Genomic DNA, 16,045 nt, shown 5'->3' on the forward strand with positions numbered 1-16,045 from the left:
TATCGGACTCGGAGTAGCTGGCGGCGAATCCTCCCTGTTCTGTGGCGGCGCGCTGTTGGCGTCGATGGATGGGTGAGTTTATTTCCACGCGGTACTGTATATTGGGGAAGTTTGGTTCGCGCTAAGAGTTGTTTCAACTCTATAACTGTTGTCGTTTTCTTTTTTTGCAGTCGTTTTTCTTTGTGTCTGTGCCATACACCGCTCCCAACCGGCTCGCTCGGACAAGCGCATCCCGGAGGGCCCTTCAATTGCGAACTTCCCTCACGTCCGACCTGCGTAGACAGCTTCGCCGACAACTCTTCCAAGTGGTGAGTTCCGTGGCCGAAGGCCCGGGGCGACATGCGGCGTACCCACGAAACCGGCTTTTGTCTCGTTCTCTCGCGACGCCAAACTTTTGCAAATTTGGATTAAGTTTCAAACCGGGCGCACATTCGCCTCGGAGCCGGACGTTTCGTGGGTTGTCGCGATGCAGGGACTCCGACTGTCACCAAAGCTTTGCGGTACGCGTCAGGCTCTAGCTTTCGGGACAGCGGCGAAAGCGCGGTGGAAGCCCTTCGTCGCTGCCTCTATTCTGGGACTCTAAACGCGGTGGTCTTTAGCTCGGTGGCCCCGTTAAGCTGTGGTGATAGTCGGTCTTCCTTTCCGAACGCCGCGATAGCCGAGGCATGACTTCCGCTCGCGCGTCCTCGGTTCGCGCGGCGTTCGGAATACAGTCGCCACCTTCAGCGAGCACCACTGAAGCACGGAACGCAGCTCTGCGGTCCGCGGCTCCAAATTGGGGTCGTGGCAAAGGCGAGTGATGGAATTGGTGTCCTTGGTTCCTTTTCAGGTTCGCGTCCGGCACCGCCTCCGCCCTCCCCTTTCCCTGACCCTTGTGTCCTGTCTAATTGCACTTGCTCCTTCACGCAAACATGCACTACTCTTCTGGCTAGGCAGGTACATGTCTCCATCTGTCCTATCTAGCTCGACGACGCGTGTTTTGTACAGAGGTGTTTTCTGGTAATAAAAGTGGTTCTGTCGCTGTTCGTCTGTTACTTTGCCTTTCAGCGTCCCTTCCCGTTCCTGCCAGGCGTAATCCTGGACCCCGCATTCGGTACGCCTTGATTACCTTCGAAATTGCAACATTTCTAACGTGCTTTGCCCTTTGTTCCAGACGGCCTCCTGCCTATGCGCGTCCCGGCCACCTCCGAGCAGGACGGGGCCGTCATCGAGACGTCCAGAATGCCATTCGAGTCGAGCTGTACATGGCTGCGCCTGTCTTGAAATCATTAAACCCTGTTTGCAATCGGTAAGGAATGGTGATCTCCCTAAACGTAACATTTTTAACGTGATTTGCCTCTTGGTGCAGACCGCCTCCTATCTATGCGTCCTGATTACCACCTTGGAAGACGGTGCGTCATCGAGCCTTCACGGATGCCGTTCGAGTCGAGCTGTCGCTGGCTGCGCCTGTCTTGGAATTAAACCCTGTTCGAAACCGGAGTACTGCTTTTGTCGTCTGTACACAGTCGATGCGGCTCGCTGGCTCTGTCGGCTCGAGCGACATCAAGTACTGTGTCGGTCTCTTGTATCTCGTTTCGAGCAGTATTTTAGCAAATCCTAGTTGTCATAATGGCGCTCATTAAAGTTGGGAGAGAAAAAAAAGCGAAGAAGTTCGCACTACTAGTGAGCATAATTCCAAAAATGATTCGCTAGGAGTGCGGTTGACCCCGAGTGAACGTCGCACCGTTCATGAAGCGAAGTTCTTACTCGGGCACTTTTTCCTCTGGCTGGTGTGAAAGTGTTCATTCTAGGCAACATGTCCTCCCAGGATTTGGCTCCGGACGGGGAAAAAGGTAAAGGGACTGTTGTGTGTAACTTGTGCAGGGGAGTTCGGCGTAGCCGCCGGCAAAGCAGCATGCGGACAGAAGTCTGAACGTTCTTGTCGTCACTCGTAGAGTTGACTAATACTCGGCGTACTGTTTAGTTTTCTCAGTGTCTCTAACTGCACCAATTTGTGTCCAGATAAACTATGGCGTGCCATACCAGAGTGTTATCAGATGTAGCTGCTCAAAGATTAGCGATTCAGTATCGACAAGTGTCGTACGTAAATGTGCAGTGAAGGGCTCGATTATGGTGGCAATGCGAAAAACGGTCGCAAAGCGCCTCACTGACTCTAAGCCCCAAGCAGATCGTCTCAGAGGAGCCTATCAGCCCTGCCAGAGTGGTGCATTACCTGCGCGAAGGATGTGAGCCTGTGGGGAACCCGGACTGAGTTTTCACCCCCAGAGGGACGTTTGCTTCAAACTCGCCGGAAATAAACAGTGTGTGCGCGTTCCGGTGATCGTAATGATGGTGGCGTCAGTGTCTGTTGACGCTGCCAAGAGTCAAAAGACGTTTGATTATGTCTCCCGCCTACTCGCCTGGCCAGCGGGCTCCTTCATCTCGAAAGCAAGTGTGCCCTGGCAGAGAATATATTTCCGAATATATTTCCTTCGTGGTCAATAAAAATGCATAAAATGATTCACGATTGTTGTCCTCCCTTGCTCCACTCACAAAAGCGTTCAGCACTAATAAGAGGCACCGAATGTTCACATACGGCCATATTTTCGCTTCAAACCAGAGGAGTCCTATTCGACGATAGAAATACATGTACTGAATTAAGTAAAGAAACAGTAATGCGATAACAGACCAAGTAAAAGAAATGAAAGAAAAAGGAACAAAAGTGAAAAAATTTCTCCCCCTCCCCTCGCGGGAACCTCTGTGTAGATACGACGCATAGGGGGTTCCGTTGTTGTTTCCGTTAGGTTCCGTTGTTGTTTCCGTTTGGTTGATTCTACCATCGCGTGAAACGTGCCGTGAACCCCCTGCCGCGGCTATGACGCAACGTGGCGCGGCTATGACGCAACACAATCCACTTTAATCCAATCCAAGCCAAACCAATCCAATCGAATCCAATTCCGACCCTTCGTAAACTTTATTGATTCGCGTTAAAATGTCAATTTGCACTTTCAGCTGAGGTCGTCCACATACTTATTCCGTACCCCCTTTTAACAGCAGAGCTGTTAGGCAGACACAAATCCATCCGGCACAGACAGAAAACATGCTATACCACAGATTTGTTTAGCGTCTGTAAACGCCCTTTACTTATATTCGCTTGTCTTATTTGAAAATTTCGTAGCCAAGAGTAAGGAGGGCCGGTATTTTTCATGGCTTTACCGATGCGCAAACAAACGAGGACGAAGAAAGAACCAACAAGGACAAAGCGCACACGGAGAACCAAAGCGCACACGGACGTGCGCTTGTCCGTGTTGGTTCTTTCTTCGTCCTCGTTTGTTTGCGCATCGGTAAAGCCATTTATAGATTCCAACTAGGCCGACTCACGGTGTTATTCCGGTATTTTTGCTACCCCCCCCCCCCCCCAAACAACAACAACAAAAAAAAGAACCATTGGGGTTTTGAAGGTACGTTGCGCTTGCTGTGAACACAAAGACTTGCACGGGAAAAAAAAAAAACGTAGACTTTCACGAGAGGACGGCGCACTACATCTCGTGAAAGTCTACGTTTTTTTTTTCCCGTGCAAGTCTTTGTGTTCACAGCAAGCGCAACGTATAGTCGGTAAAACGCTTGTCTATAACAGCGACTTCAACTCCAACCAGCTGCAACCGAAAACTGCCGAAACATACTCGTTCCAAACATGTTCGAGGCAAAAGCGAAGGGCTGAGACTTCATAATTCTTCAGTAGTTTTATTCAAATCCCGCTCCTGCGGGGCAGGATAGGGTTGAGAGTGCGAAAGCTCTGTTATAGACAAGCCTTTTACCGGCTGTACCTTCAAAATCATGTTACACCAACTAGCCTGACATCAAGCTTTACTGAACCATTGGGGGCCCACCGAAAACGCCATTGGACGTTTTGGAAATGCAATTGGTTCCAACTGGTCCAATAGTGTTTTCGGTAGATTCAAATGGCCCTCCAGTGTTTTTTGGGGGGGTGGGAAGGGGGGGGGGGGGGGGGGGTCTCAGCCGGGCCCCACACCTAAACAAAATGCAAGCAGTCCCGAAATGCCCACCTTCCAGAAAGCGGGTGATCGTAACGACCTGAGGGCAAGTGAGATCGCCTTTATGCGAGACTCGGTAGCGGTGCATACAATGAACGGAAATATTGTGGTTCACTGAAGCTGTGGGCGTGTTAAGGGCTTGATTCAACACCGTGCACGCACGGGGCAGTTTCGGTTCTGTGAAACAACAGGCTTGGCAACGGACGAAATCGTTGGATGGGTATTCTCGATATCTCAGTAATCGGAATTCCGCGCTTATGCCATATTGTTTGCTGTGAAATGCGTCACATAAGCCTACCAGTACGTCTTGGAAACGCAACAATCACTAGCCGAGGCGTTAGCAGTGGATGAATGCCCTCCGAGTCACCGCAGACCCTCAAATGCGATGCGCTTTTCCCCCATCTTTTGAGCTTGCCTGGCTTGTGCTGGTATCGTAAGAGGCGTATTCACACTGGGCCAATGGTGGGGCTGATTAGGGGCTCTCCGCAAGCTGCAGTCGGTGCTTATGGCAACACCACGCCGACGAGAACTCACCAGCGCGTCAGTATCTGGGGTGGTATTCTCGTAACTGTCCCTTTTGAAAACGTCTCTTTTGCGTCCCTTTCATCGTGGCGTACTTCCGGTTAACCAGTGGGTCTTTGATTCAAATAGCGTAACTGTTCTTGCAAACGCATTTTAAATAACTGAAACCGTATCAGAGTATATTTTATATGTTTATTGTTCCGCGAGCGAACCAACAATAAGGCGACGAAAAATCGTCTGCTCCAAATCGTCTGCTCGGAGTAGCCACGGCTCATAGCTCTGCCGTGCTTGCATGATGTCACATCCGGGTGTTCGCTTTTAGCTAATCAGGGCTCACTCAAAAGGGACACTTTTGAAAGGGACACAAAAGGGACAAAACACGGGAATACCGCCCCAGTCTGCACGCGTCTGCTAACTCGCTCGTGGAGCAATCAACGCCACAGCGCAAAATGGTGAATTAAGCATGGAAAACATTGCCCCAAAACAAATAAATCGATTAAAAGCACATTCACTATCAAGGATTCGAACTTGCGACTTGCAAAACAAGATAGCTAGTGCTCCAGACCACTCGGCCACAAGCCAATGATGTCAAGAGCGGAAATATAATGTATAGCCAGTTTGCATTTTAATGTATTTATAGCATTTCAAGCAGCTCGGATGACTATTTCTTGTATGGCGCTCGTGCAGTAAGCGTCCCGCGAACTCCCACAATATCTCCTGTCTAGCGACTGCATTCCTTAGAAATAAGTTTTGACCAAAGAAACTGCGGGGAATTTCTAGTGTACGGAAAGGGTTGGTCGTGTACACACATTGTAGCTGTGCTCTGCCCTCCCCATCTCCCCTCTCCCTTTTACTGTGCACAACACCCTCTTAGGTGCCTCGCCTGCCGTTTTGCACGTCAGCCGGCCCGTTCCTTTTTTTTTCGGTACCCCACAGCTAGATCGGCCCTCGCGATCTGGCCCTGCTCGTTCTTCCTCGAGAAACCGCGTGCGTTCCTATCGCACACGGCCACTCGCAAGGCTGTCAACCCCCTTCCACAGTATACAGCATATACACTCACTTCGCGAATCGTTTATCCTCCGAAGACAAATTGATCGATTTTCTGATCGGGTCAAGACACCGTAAGCGGCATTAACGCGGGCAAGAAGGTTCGGCGGCCCGTGCCGCAGCGGCGATCGTTTTGGAAGCAAACGCGCACACGCAGAAGCGCACCTGCATTTTGCGCGCACCTAACCCCCGGAGAGCGTCTCTTAGATGAGCCTCCTCGATTAACATGCAGATTAATAAGGACGCGACTAAGTGCATGCCTACGTGTATACCAGTCGAACACTCCGACCGACGGTCGCTTCTGGGATAAACGACGCTCAACCCCGCGCGGTCCGGCAACGCAGTTGACGCCGAGGTCTCCTCCGAGTTACGCGATCGCCGCAGCAGCTTTTAATCTCGGGTGATTTATTGCGGTTCCTCCCATCTACCTCGCGCGGAGGACGAGACAGGAAAAAAAAATCTGGATCGCTCATTTTTTTCGCCCTTCCAAACTGTTCATTCGTTTGCAAGCTTTTTGCTGCCCCGTCTTCTGAGCGAGGCAGCCCCATTTTTTTTTTCTTTTTTGACCTGAAAGGACTAAGTTCAAGCGCACACGCTTGGGAGTGGCGACATCGTCGGGCAACCTCGATAAAAATTACAGAGCAAGAACTTGCTTCACACAGAATGCGATTCTCGCGTCACCGTCGGTCACATCCATTTAGCCGTTTGTCGTTCCTGCATGCTGTTGTGTGACTTTTGGCGCTGGGCGTTCCTCAGTACCTAAGTAACGCCGCAACAAATTCCCGCGCAAATTTTGCATCATTCTTTTTGAATAAGAAGAAGGAGAAGGATAGCGCTTTATTGTTGTCTTTTTGCAAGCCCATCCGTCTCTTTGTGTAGTTGACATCGTAGTTGTGTAGTTGACTGTAGACATTGATAAAGATCGCACGCGTCGCCCTTCGCTAGGCTATTTTGCCCATGCTCTAGATACCATTTCCTTTCCTCCGAACGCGTTAGATGAAGGAGGAGGAAGAAACTTTATTTGCGATATGCAATTTTAGGGGCGAATGGTGACCGCAGCGGCCCTAGCTGATCAGTACCCATCCCCCCTATAACGACACTATCTACCACATGACGTTGGCGTGCCCCCAAAACTCGCTCTCCCTAATATCCTATATTTTTTCGTTAGGTGTAGACAACTTGTGTTCCCGTCTGCCAAAGTGTTACAAAGAAATGACTTCGTCCCCTACAAACGCCCTGATATTTTTGCGCGCGTGTTGGCGTATATGCATGCGAAGTGGGGATAGGAACGCAGAAGTTCCCCTTCCCTCCTTGATGCATTGGAGGTATACGAGGGCGCAAATATACCTGCTTGCTAGGAGGGAAAAACACATTCGCCTATCTTGGTAAAAAAAAAAAACCTAAACTAACAGAAAATAACACATCGACGGAGTATGATAAAAAAAAAGCGCTTTCCGATACGATTGAAGAGTATGAAAGTCACGGAAGGGGAAAAGATAATGTAAGGCCCTCGCGAACCTGCGGCTCGGCCCGAGGGTAACGTCGCCCTTCCTTCTCACGAAGGCAGCTCGCTCCACGCGCGCCCTCCACTCTGTTTTCGTACTGTGCTTCCGCTCGCACTATTGCAGAACGACACGGACCAATGCCACAATTTTGTCGGCACGCCCCATGGATACAAAAGTCGGAGGATGGGAGACCGTAAAAACTAAGGGCCGTTATGGAACAAGAGTCCCTCTTTACGGACTTCCACTTGAATACGGAAGAATTCAAAGATTAAGACCACACCAGTCCTTCATTTACGACTTCAGACTCCGCTCCTTAAGTGGAAGTTATCGTAGTTTAGAATTTCCGGCAACTACAGGCAATTCACCGGCATTCGGAAAACCTTATTAAGTTAAAACTCGCGGCTTCCTCCAAAGGCCAGTGTAAAATGTATGGGAACTGTTTGCCAGACATTTCCTTCAGAAGTCATTCCGAAATGTCTTGGGCTTGCCCTGCTTCACAGGCGCAATGGCAGGTCGCCTGCCGCCCTATCTCGTGCAGACTCCTTACTTCGCTGTCTATAAGTAAGGGCAAGGTCTGAAGGCAAACGCCTTGAGAAGTACGCGATCCGCAACGACACTGTAGCGGCCTAGGCTTTGGCTGATAGAGGCAAATCACTATATAAACGGAAATAAAGAAGCGTGAAACACAGCTTGTGATTTTTATTTCTGACCGCACTTTAAACACTCCTCACCATCCGGTCCCTAGATTCCTTCAAGCACTGCCATCGACAGCAATGGCGTCGATTTCAACCAAAGAGTTCTGTTGGAAGGAAGAGGAAAAAAGCTGTGATATAACCCCGCCACCTGGGACACAGTACACATACATAAAGTCAAACGGCCAAATACAAATATCGCAGCCAAGCCTCGTCAAACGAACTGAATTAATGTGTCGATGCGAGCTAGTTGGTACTTCATCATGGGAACAGGTTAAGCGCCAGGCACAACTGGAGGAAGGAAAACAGAGCGCCCCTTTCCTGTCTGTTTTACTTCCTCCAGTTGTGCCTGGCGCTTAACCTGTTCTCGTCAAACGAAACGCGTTTATCAGATAGTTTTAATGTAATTTCCCCGTATTTCGCCACACCGAATTCTGATGATATTATTTGGCCCAACGTACTTCATGCCCCCACTTCATACTATCTTTCATTTTAGGCGAAAAACCTAACACAACGATGCATGGTAGTAAGCAGGGCGAAGATGATTGAATTTTCGCTGGACTGCTTGTGCATTTTGAGGTTATGTGCATTTACACTTCAAGCAGGTCAAGGTCAATGCTTGAGCACGGTTGTCTCGGTTATCCAGAAAATTGTCCAGAAATACGAAAACAAACAAACCTCTGGTAACTTCGCTACTTGAAATGCGGCTCTTGCAGGCGGGTCCTTCTGGAAAACTGACGAATTGGTTGTACAGTAAGAACCACTATCAGATCAAAACTAAATACCCTCACGCACTTTCCTCGTGCACTGATTTGACCACATTCGTGTAAGCAAGCTCCAACGAAAAAGTTTAAATGTGTGTTCATAAAGCTTCGCCATTTTGGGATCCATTTATATATGTTGGAGAAAGCAAAATGAATCGTAGCAGTAATCTTTCATTTTTCGTGTACTATTACAGCAAGGTATGTAGTTTCCTTAGTTCTGTGAACCCACTTCAATACAAACAATACATAGCGCCAATCTACATTACGATGTATGCGACTTAGCCTACTGAAAATATTTGAGGCTTCGATATCGTTGGTTGTTCTACAGCCTTTACGGCACGTATATACATGCATATATGGACACACATACAGATACACGCATACGTGCACACGTATATGTGCTTATATACGTGCATACATACATACATACATACATACATACATACATACATACATACATACATACATACATACATACATACATACATACATACATACATACATACATACATACATACATACATACATACATACATACATACATACATTGATTGATTGTGGGGGTTTAACGCGCCGACGCAACGCAGGCGATGAGGCGCGCCGTAGTGGAGGGCTCCGGATTATATAATTTTGACCACCTGGGGATCTTTAACGTGCGCCGAAATCTCGTACAGACGGGCGTTTTTGCTTCTCGCCTCCATCAGAAAAGCGGCCGCCGCGGCCGGGAATCGAGCCCACGACCTCGAGCACAGCAGCGCAACGCCTTAGCCACTGAGCCACCGCGGCGGGTATACATACATACATACATACATACATACATACATACATACATACATACATACATACATACATACATACATACATACATACATACATACATACATACATACATACATACATACATACATACATACATACATACATACATACATACATACATACATACATACATACATACATACATACATACATACATACATACATACATACATACATACATACATACATACATACATACATACATACATACATACATACATACATACATACATACATACATACATTCACACACACACACCAACATAAAGAAAGACAGGCACACAGAACGCACATCTAAATCCTTCAACCTTGGAAGCAGTGAAAATACTGCGCGTGAATGCTCACACTCTGCGTAGACCCTGTTCATCTCCTTGTAGTCGTCCATGGATGCCAAGTAGACGGTGCACTTGACGACTGCATGAACAGAGGCATATTATATAGCGATATTGCCCTTATATAGTATGTGCGGAGGTTAAAGTTCGCATCAATGCGTTCACGCGGTTCGATGCAGGTATGCGCAAAACATTTCAACGCGACTTGCTCATACTAGTGCCGCTGTGCTTCAGCGTAATTTTATCGCAGTAGGCAACAGAATAAACAAGACATGAACGGTTTTTAGTCACATCTTTAAGTGAGCAAGTCGCATGATAAAGATTTTGTATTATTAATCTCGTAAACTCAGCTCGCCCCTGGCACACCTAGCAACAAAATGTGTAGTTTTTAAGAAAGTATACCTACGACCAAGTTTCCGAAATTGCGTTTTGTGGGTCACTGCGTTTTGTATGATAAGCAATAGGTTCGTACTGCCAGTTTTGTACTGCCTGACGATGCCCGTAAAACGGCGCCTTTCGGTTATCACCTGTGGCTCAAAAACTTGGAGGCTTACTGAGAGCCTCGAACGAAAACATAGGCTGGCATAACGAGCTATGGAAAGAAGCGTGGTAGGATTATCGCTTATGCATGGGAAACGTGCGTCTTGGATTATAGGGAGCTAGTTCGGGTGAAAGATGCCCTGGCTCAATTTGAGAGAAAAAAAGTGAAGCTGGGCTTGACATGTGACGCAGAGAAGTGAGCTAAATGTTGGACCGCGATTGAAAGGAAAAGGACAGGAAGTGCACCAAGCAATCACTCCCGGCAGCGAGCTCGCCTGCCAAGGGGAGTAGAGGGGAACCAATGGACATGTGAGGATGACTCACAACCGGTCGACTACAGGGCTAACAGAGTGGCTACCAAAAGGCGGAACTGGAAGTAGACGACCGATAACGTGATGTATGGATGAGATAAAAAAAAAATTGGCGGCAAAAAATCGATTAGCGTACGATAAGCGCAGTTGGAAGTCAGTGGGAAAGGCCGATGGGTATACAACAGACTGATGATGATGATGATAATTATTATGATTACGATAATTATTCATGCGCTCGCATGCAGGTGAACTTAATTCGGTATCCTGGTGAAACGCCTTCAAGCCAACCGTCCGTAGCACGGTTGTCGAGAAAATAACCGTATTTTACGCATTTACGGTGTACAAATTGTATTTGGGCAAGATAATACGGAACTGAGAACCAGTCAGACTTGTTGGTTCATGTCAAGAATTTACAGCGCAGGCACACGAAGGCCGAAGAAGAAGAACGTTACACCACAAGCGCTGAAAAAGAACGTTACACCACGTCACACCCCGAGATCGTTACACCGCAGCGCTTGTGGTGTAATGCGTTCTTCTTCGTTGTCCTTCGTGTGCCTGCGCTGTAAATTCTTGACAAAACACGGAACAGTACGCTCACATGGCACGATCTCTTCTTAAGAAAGCGAAATTATCATATAATTAAAGTGCGGTAAGTGCGAACGAAAACACCCCATATTATGTGTTCCGGTTCATACGTGTTCGCGTTTTAATTGCTCACGACTGTTCGTGCTACATTACCATTGCTGAGGCTCATCCCCGCCGCCTGCAGAATGTTGCCAACATTGACGAGGGTCTACGACAGAAGGTAAAATAAAAATGTTAGTAGCGTCAAACAAAACCTCGAGTAAAATAAATGATATCGAACGACGCTTACACAATACATTTTTCAAGGTGAATAGAGGGAAAAATTGGATCTGAAACTGCAAGGTAATTTTGACATGAAAATATTCTCCGATATATTCTCCCTACCCTGTACAAATTTCTTCATTAGAAGAACATTTATTCAGGCAGAAAATATCCATCACCTCCAATTTAAACGTGAAAGGCGGTGATGTCCTAACCACTGCTAACAGTTGCGCTTTTACCGTAAGATCTGGATCAGTAGTTATTTTTACGTAACAGATCACGATGAAGCTACCATGGAAAGGAGACGCATCTAATACGCCCAAGAGTAAACCTCGATGAAATCATTATGCCGTCTTCGGCCGTGCAAAAGGAAAGGGAACTTTGGCGGCAATAAATTACGTTGGCTTCGGCATCTCGATTGGCCTGCACGCAATATCTGCCCGGTCCGACATACAATAAAACGTAAGGGCCTTTCACGTCATTATCGACAGTTATGGAAACACAGACGCCGTATCCAGTTGCAGCAACACAGGCGGATGCAATATAGGCGCACTACGTCGTTGCGTTTTCAGCTGTGGGCAGTGCGTATTACGTTCGCCTAACTGTACTGATTGCCCTCCGAATTTTGTTTTTAAAGCGAAAACTTATCAGTGGGACCGATGGCGTTCTGTCAAAAAACTAATACATTTCCCCATAGACCGGTTGGTAGACCGAAAAGCTCTGATAAGATCTCTGGACACACGGCGCATGCGTGAAACCTGTCTTCCATTGTGTCAAAACGGTTACTTGAAAATCGCGAAAAAGGAATGGTTCTAGATAAGACAATGCACGCATCGATCATGGAGAAGTACAGTAGTATACTTTTATCTCATAAACCACTTATTTTTATACGTTTAGATCGTGCGTAGATGTGTTTACGTAGTGCGAGAAAAATCTTGGCATGGATTCATTCTTCGTTTGCGATTTGGGTCTTTGAACGTTTGGCGATCGATTGGACGCCCTTTCAGCGAAGGCTGGACGCACTTTTAACTTTTGCGCTTCTCTCACCTTTCTTTAGTATAAGGAATGGCAAGTTTTGTTCCTGGTTGTGGTGTTCTTGTCATTAGCTCGCAGCGGGTATATATGTGGACTGCGGTTTGTTCCTGCACTTCAGGATATTTCGTGTTGCCTCGCATTAATGGGCGCATTTTCGGCGCAGAAAATAAAAAGGAAACAATCCGGTAAAAAACAAGTCGCCAAAAAATGCTAGCACCGATAATTCACCGAGAATCGCTTTCAAGGGATCCAGAATTATTTTTGGCCGCTAGGTGCGATTGTGTATACCTGTCTGGTTTGCGCCGCGATGCCGGCCTCGAACTTTCCAGTGCCAGGCTGCGATCCTACCTGGCCCGAAACGTACACAGTGTTGCCCACGCGAACAGCATGGCTGGGGATTTGGAGGAGAGAAAATTAAATTTGCAGAACTTGCACATGTATCGTTTAATAACAGTTGTACATATACAGAATTTCTCGTAATTTCCATTAGTGACGCTTTTTGCACAACTGAAATTCTGGTGCAGACAGCATTGTGCGAACATGATTAGTATAATATCTGCAGAAAGCGGCGCGTGAACAAACTTCTGACTCAAGAACAGGGCTGACGTGGAACTCGCGGCTACCAAAACTACCCTCGCGAACCATTTAGCGGCATCAGACTCTCTCTCACGACCCATCTCAGCTTAGGATGGCTCTAATCTGTGCCAGTTGGTACCTTTGTGGCGGAAAGCAGCCCGAACTATGACGAAAAACGGAAGGCATGAATAAACTTCGAGAAAAACAACTCAGAGTTTACTCAGCGGTGTGTCCTGTTTTTTCTTGCCTTCCGTTTCGAGTCACAGTTCGAGCTGCTTTCCGCCACAAAGGTACCAACTATAGCGCAGCACTAGCAAATGTACCAACTAGCTTTCCGTCCCATCTCACTTTCCTTACGCAGTGTTTTAACTACCCATGATGGCTATCTCAAGCCTACTCTTATCATTTTTTGTAAGAGCGCTCTCTACCGCCCTCTCTCTATCTCTCTCAATATTGACCCCAGACTAAATATTTTCGAACCAAACGAAACTGTTCGTCATATCATCTCCCCGAGGGCAGCAGCATTAGTCCCGCGTACACTTTTTGTTGTTGTTGTCGTTGTTTCTAAAACATCTGGCAATGTAGTGGGCTGCAAGCTAGCACCGAGGGGTTCGACACGCTGTGTTCGTTTTCAAGCTCACGTAGTTGACTTCCTCTAGTTAAACTACTCCTAGGTTTTTATATTAGGGGTAGGGGGGATGAGAACACGCCCCTGTATCTATTCGTTCATTTTTTTACGGTCCTCGTATTTGTAAACAATCAGCTCAGCAGCAGCAGCACAACAATGCTTCATACTGGCATAGTATGCCAGTGTATAGTCGTTACCATGCTTAGGCAGGGTATACTGATAGTCGCTGTCCATCTCATTGCATTGTAATGTAGGGGAAGGCGGGGGCGGGAGAGAAAGGGGGAAGGGGCGTCTTAGGGATCTTAGGTGCAGAAGCTGCACATGGGCTGTGAGGCGCGCCGTAAAACAGCCGCCACGACCGGTATCGAACCCGAACCCTCGTGCTTATTAGCACACAGCCTTATAGACTGAGCCACTGTGGCTTTTTCTTTGCAACATATTAGCAACTAAAATAAACGCATAAGGCTTCGGCTTCGAGTTGGGCCGACCGCATCAAATCAGTCGAAATTGATCAAACCCCCGCCATGTACGACTAAAATTCTGGGCAAAATAGCAGAAACATTCTCCCAAGAGACGAGAGAATCGACAATTGCGTGTATCAACAAAAATTTTATTTACATTCGGTGCAATGCCGCGTCGGAGGGGGACTTGCGACCAGTTTGTTAAAGCGAAAAGTTCGTTCAAGTGAATTTTTACCACATAAGAAAACATGGTAGGCCACGTCCCGAGGGTAGTTCATAAAATCATCAATCGAAAAACCCGAATGGCTAACACATCTTTAACGCTGCTGCTCACGCTTCGGCGATTCCAAGCAGCGGCGATTTTTAAGGCTGGCCAATGTGGATTGAATGCCCATACGCACGATGCTTCATGTTCGTTGAAGACGGGCTGTGATGCCTGACAGCCGAACAGCCACGCCAAGCCGGTAAAAAACAGTTGAATTTTGAATTGCAGTGAGCGCATAGATCCGCCACGACTGGCTTACTTACCTGTACGGGCCAATGGCTCTAGGCGCCGTGGGAGTATTGACGATCGTCTTTACTTGAGCCATGACCACGGTGCAAATGTACAAGGTGAGAACACTGCGCAACGGTCGGCGCGCCGGATAGACTCGCGCCGGCAGCGCCAGCCCTTGACGCGGTAAACCTGCTGTAAAAAAAAGGAAAGAAAATATCTCGTTGCTATGGCACCTGGCAGCGGCTGATATCGCGGAGATGGCGGCCGGTTTCTGACTGCCGGAAACTGCAGCGCTGTTTTCAGTAGTTTTGCAATCGTAGTGTGCTTCGTTGGTAAAGTTCAGAAACTGCGCTGTGCACCTGTCTACAGCCACGTGGAAAGCAAACGATGTGAAGTACTGGACTGCAACACGAATTTGAAGATCAAAAAGGCCGCACTTATACGTGAAAAACTGGCTTACACTCCAGATTTGCAGTTTCAGCACGTGCGTGATACCGGTACTTAGTAATGAAAGTTGGGCTCGCTGGTTAATGGATGCTGGGTTAACACAGAAAGGATGTGAACATGTTCGAAAGAAAGAAAGAAAGAAAGAAAGAAAGAAAGAAAGAAAGAAATGCACGGGACGAACGCTAGGCTTCAATTGAGATTTGTATCTATAAAAAATAGATACACGGTACTTCGACGGCGCATGCGCCAGAAAAAAATTAGGAAAAAACGTTCATTTCACACGTGTTCCCGCTACTCAGTGATTCAGGAACCACACTTCTTTTTTGGACAATGCCACGGAAAGGGTGCTGATACAGGCATCGCCTAATTGGCTAGTACGAAATGCCTCGAAGATTATTCGTTCGCGTTGGCTGCTTGGTCCGCGCAAAACCTGTGTCCTTTCGTACGCTGGAGTGCACTTGCACCTGCGACACTGGTCAGCCATGTACCCCCTCCCACTACAGCCTATACTGCTGAGCGATGATCTCCAAGTCTGTCATTTATAGACATCGCCCGGCTGTGCACTGTAACATTGCCACATGGCAGTGGGGTTCGATATACTGCAGTACAACAGGGCACGAAGTGGCGTGCTTTTTTGAGCACTCAGGTCACTTCGTTTCACAATTCACTTTACGACACATTGCCGCGGCTTTTGCTCCCAGTAGCCGAGAAAAAGGTCCTCAAAGTCCGCCCAACTCAAATCTAATTATATGAGCTGGTCAACTTGGGCATCGTTCAACGATCAGGAGCACAACCGTGAGCACGGCCAAACAAACACAAAACGAAATTTAGCAGGAAACGACCCTGAATGGTAAAAGTACTAAAACAAACGGTGACAGTTATGCACAGCGCTAGATGTAAAGTAGATATCAAAGTAACCCCCCCCCCCCGCTAGTTTATTTCACCTCCACTTCCTCCCCCCCCCCCCACGAGGCGTTCGACCTCTCCTTT

The 16,045-nt window shown here is 47.5% G+C and overlaps 2 protein-coding genes across 5 annotated transcripts in view; one reads left to right on the forward strand and one right to left on the reverse strand.

Moving 5' to 3' along the window:
* The window catches only part of LOC144159447 (uncharacterized), a 1,695-nt gene extending 150 nt beyond the window's left edge, over positions 1-1,545 (forward strand). Inside the window, exons 1-6 of one of the 3 annotated variants that reach the window (XR_013320300.1) lie at positions 1-72; positions 171-308; positions 830-936; positions 1,048-1,093; positions 1,154-1,288; positions 1,349-1,545. The exon at positions 1-72 is cut by the window's left edge and continues 150 nt beyond it. Coding sequence is in view for 1 of the 3 variants with exons in the window: in XM_077690942.1 (XP_077547068.1) it covers positions 1-72; positions 171-308; positions 1,048-1,093; positions 1,154-1,263 (366 nt within the window). In the remaining 2 variants the exon portion in view is untranslated. Of the gene's footprint in view, positions 73-170; positions 309-829; positions 1,094-1,153; positions 1,289-1,348 lie in introns of all 3 variants that reach the window. The other 2 variants (XR_013320299.1, XM_077690942.1) reach the window with 2 other exon arrangements.
* A 6,247-nt stretch (positions 1,546-7,792) lies between these two features.
* LOC144159448 (2-iminobutanoate/2-iminopropanoate deaminase-like) lies at positions 7,793-14,800 on the reverse strand. 2 transcript variants are annotated; one of them, XM_077690943.1, is made up of 6 exons: positions 14,641-14,800; positions 12,736-12,838; positions 11,305-11,359; positions 9,729-9,797; positions 8,479-8,534; positions 7,793-7,907 (listed from the first exon to the last, which is right to left on the reverse strand). In XM_077690943.1, the coding sequence occupies exons 1-6, from the start codon at positions 14,700-14,702 to the stop codon at positions 7,860-7,862; spliced, it is 393 nt and encodes a 130-aa protein (XP_077547069.1). In that variant the 5' UTR covers positions 14,703-14,800; the 3' UTR covers positions 7,793-7,859. The 2 variants fall into 2 exon arrangements, with proteins under 2 accessions (XP_077547069.1, XP_077547070.1); XM_077690944.1 differs by having other exon boundaries at positions 9,676-9,797.
* Positions 14,801-16,045: the final 1,245 nt, after the last annotated feature.

Source organism: Haemaphysalis longicornis, unplaced genomic scaffold (assembly GCF_048455015.1).
Source record: "Haemaphysalis longicornis isolate Haplotype H1 unplaced genomic scaffold, Haemaphysalis longicornis Haplotype H1 scaffold_10, whole genome shotgun sequence".
Classification (NCBI taxonomy): Eukaryota; Metazoa; Arthropoda; class Arachnida; order Ixodida; family Ixodidae; genus Haemaphysalis; species Haemaphysalis longicornis.

Bases quoted from the DNA above. Each gene is read 5' to 3' on its own strand.
- LOC144159448 (XM_077690943.1), bottom strand. From the start codon at position 14,702: ATGGCTCAAGTAAAGACGATCGTCAATACTCCCACGGCGCCTAGAGCC. The intron at 11,360-12,735 runs GTATACACAATC...CTTCTGTCGTAG, and splicing joins TCGCGGCGCAAACCAGACAG to ACCCTCGTCAATGTTGGCAA. The intron at 7,908-8,478 runs GTTTGTTTGTTT...TCCTTCCAACAG, and splicing joins AAGTAGCGAAGTTACCAGAG to AACTCTTTGGTTGAAATCGA.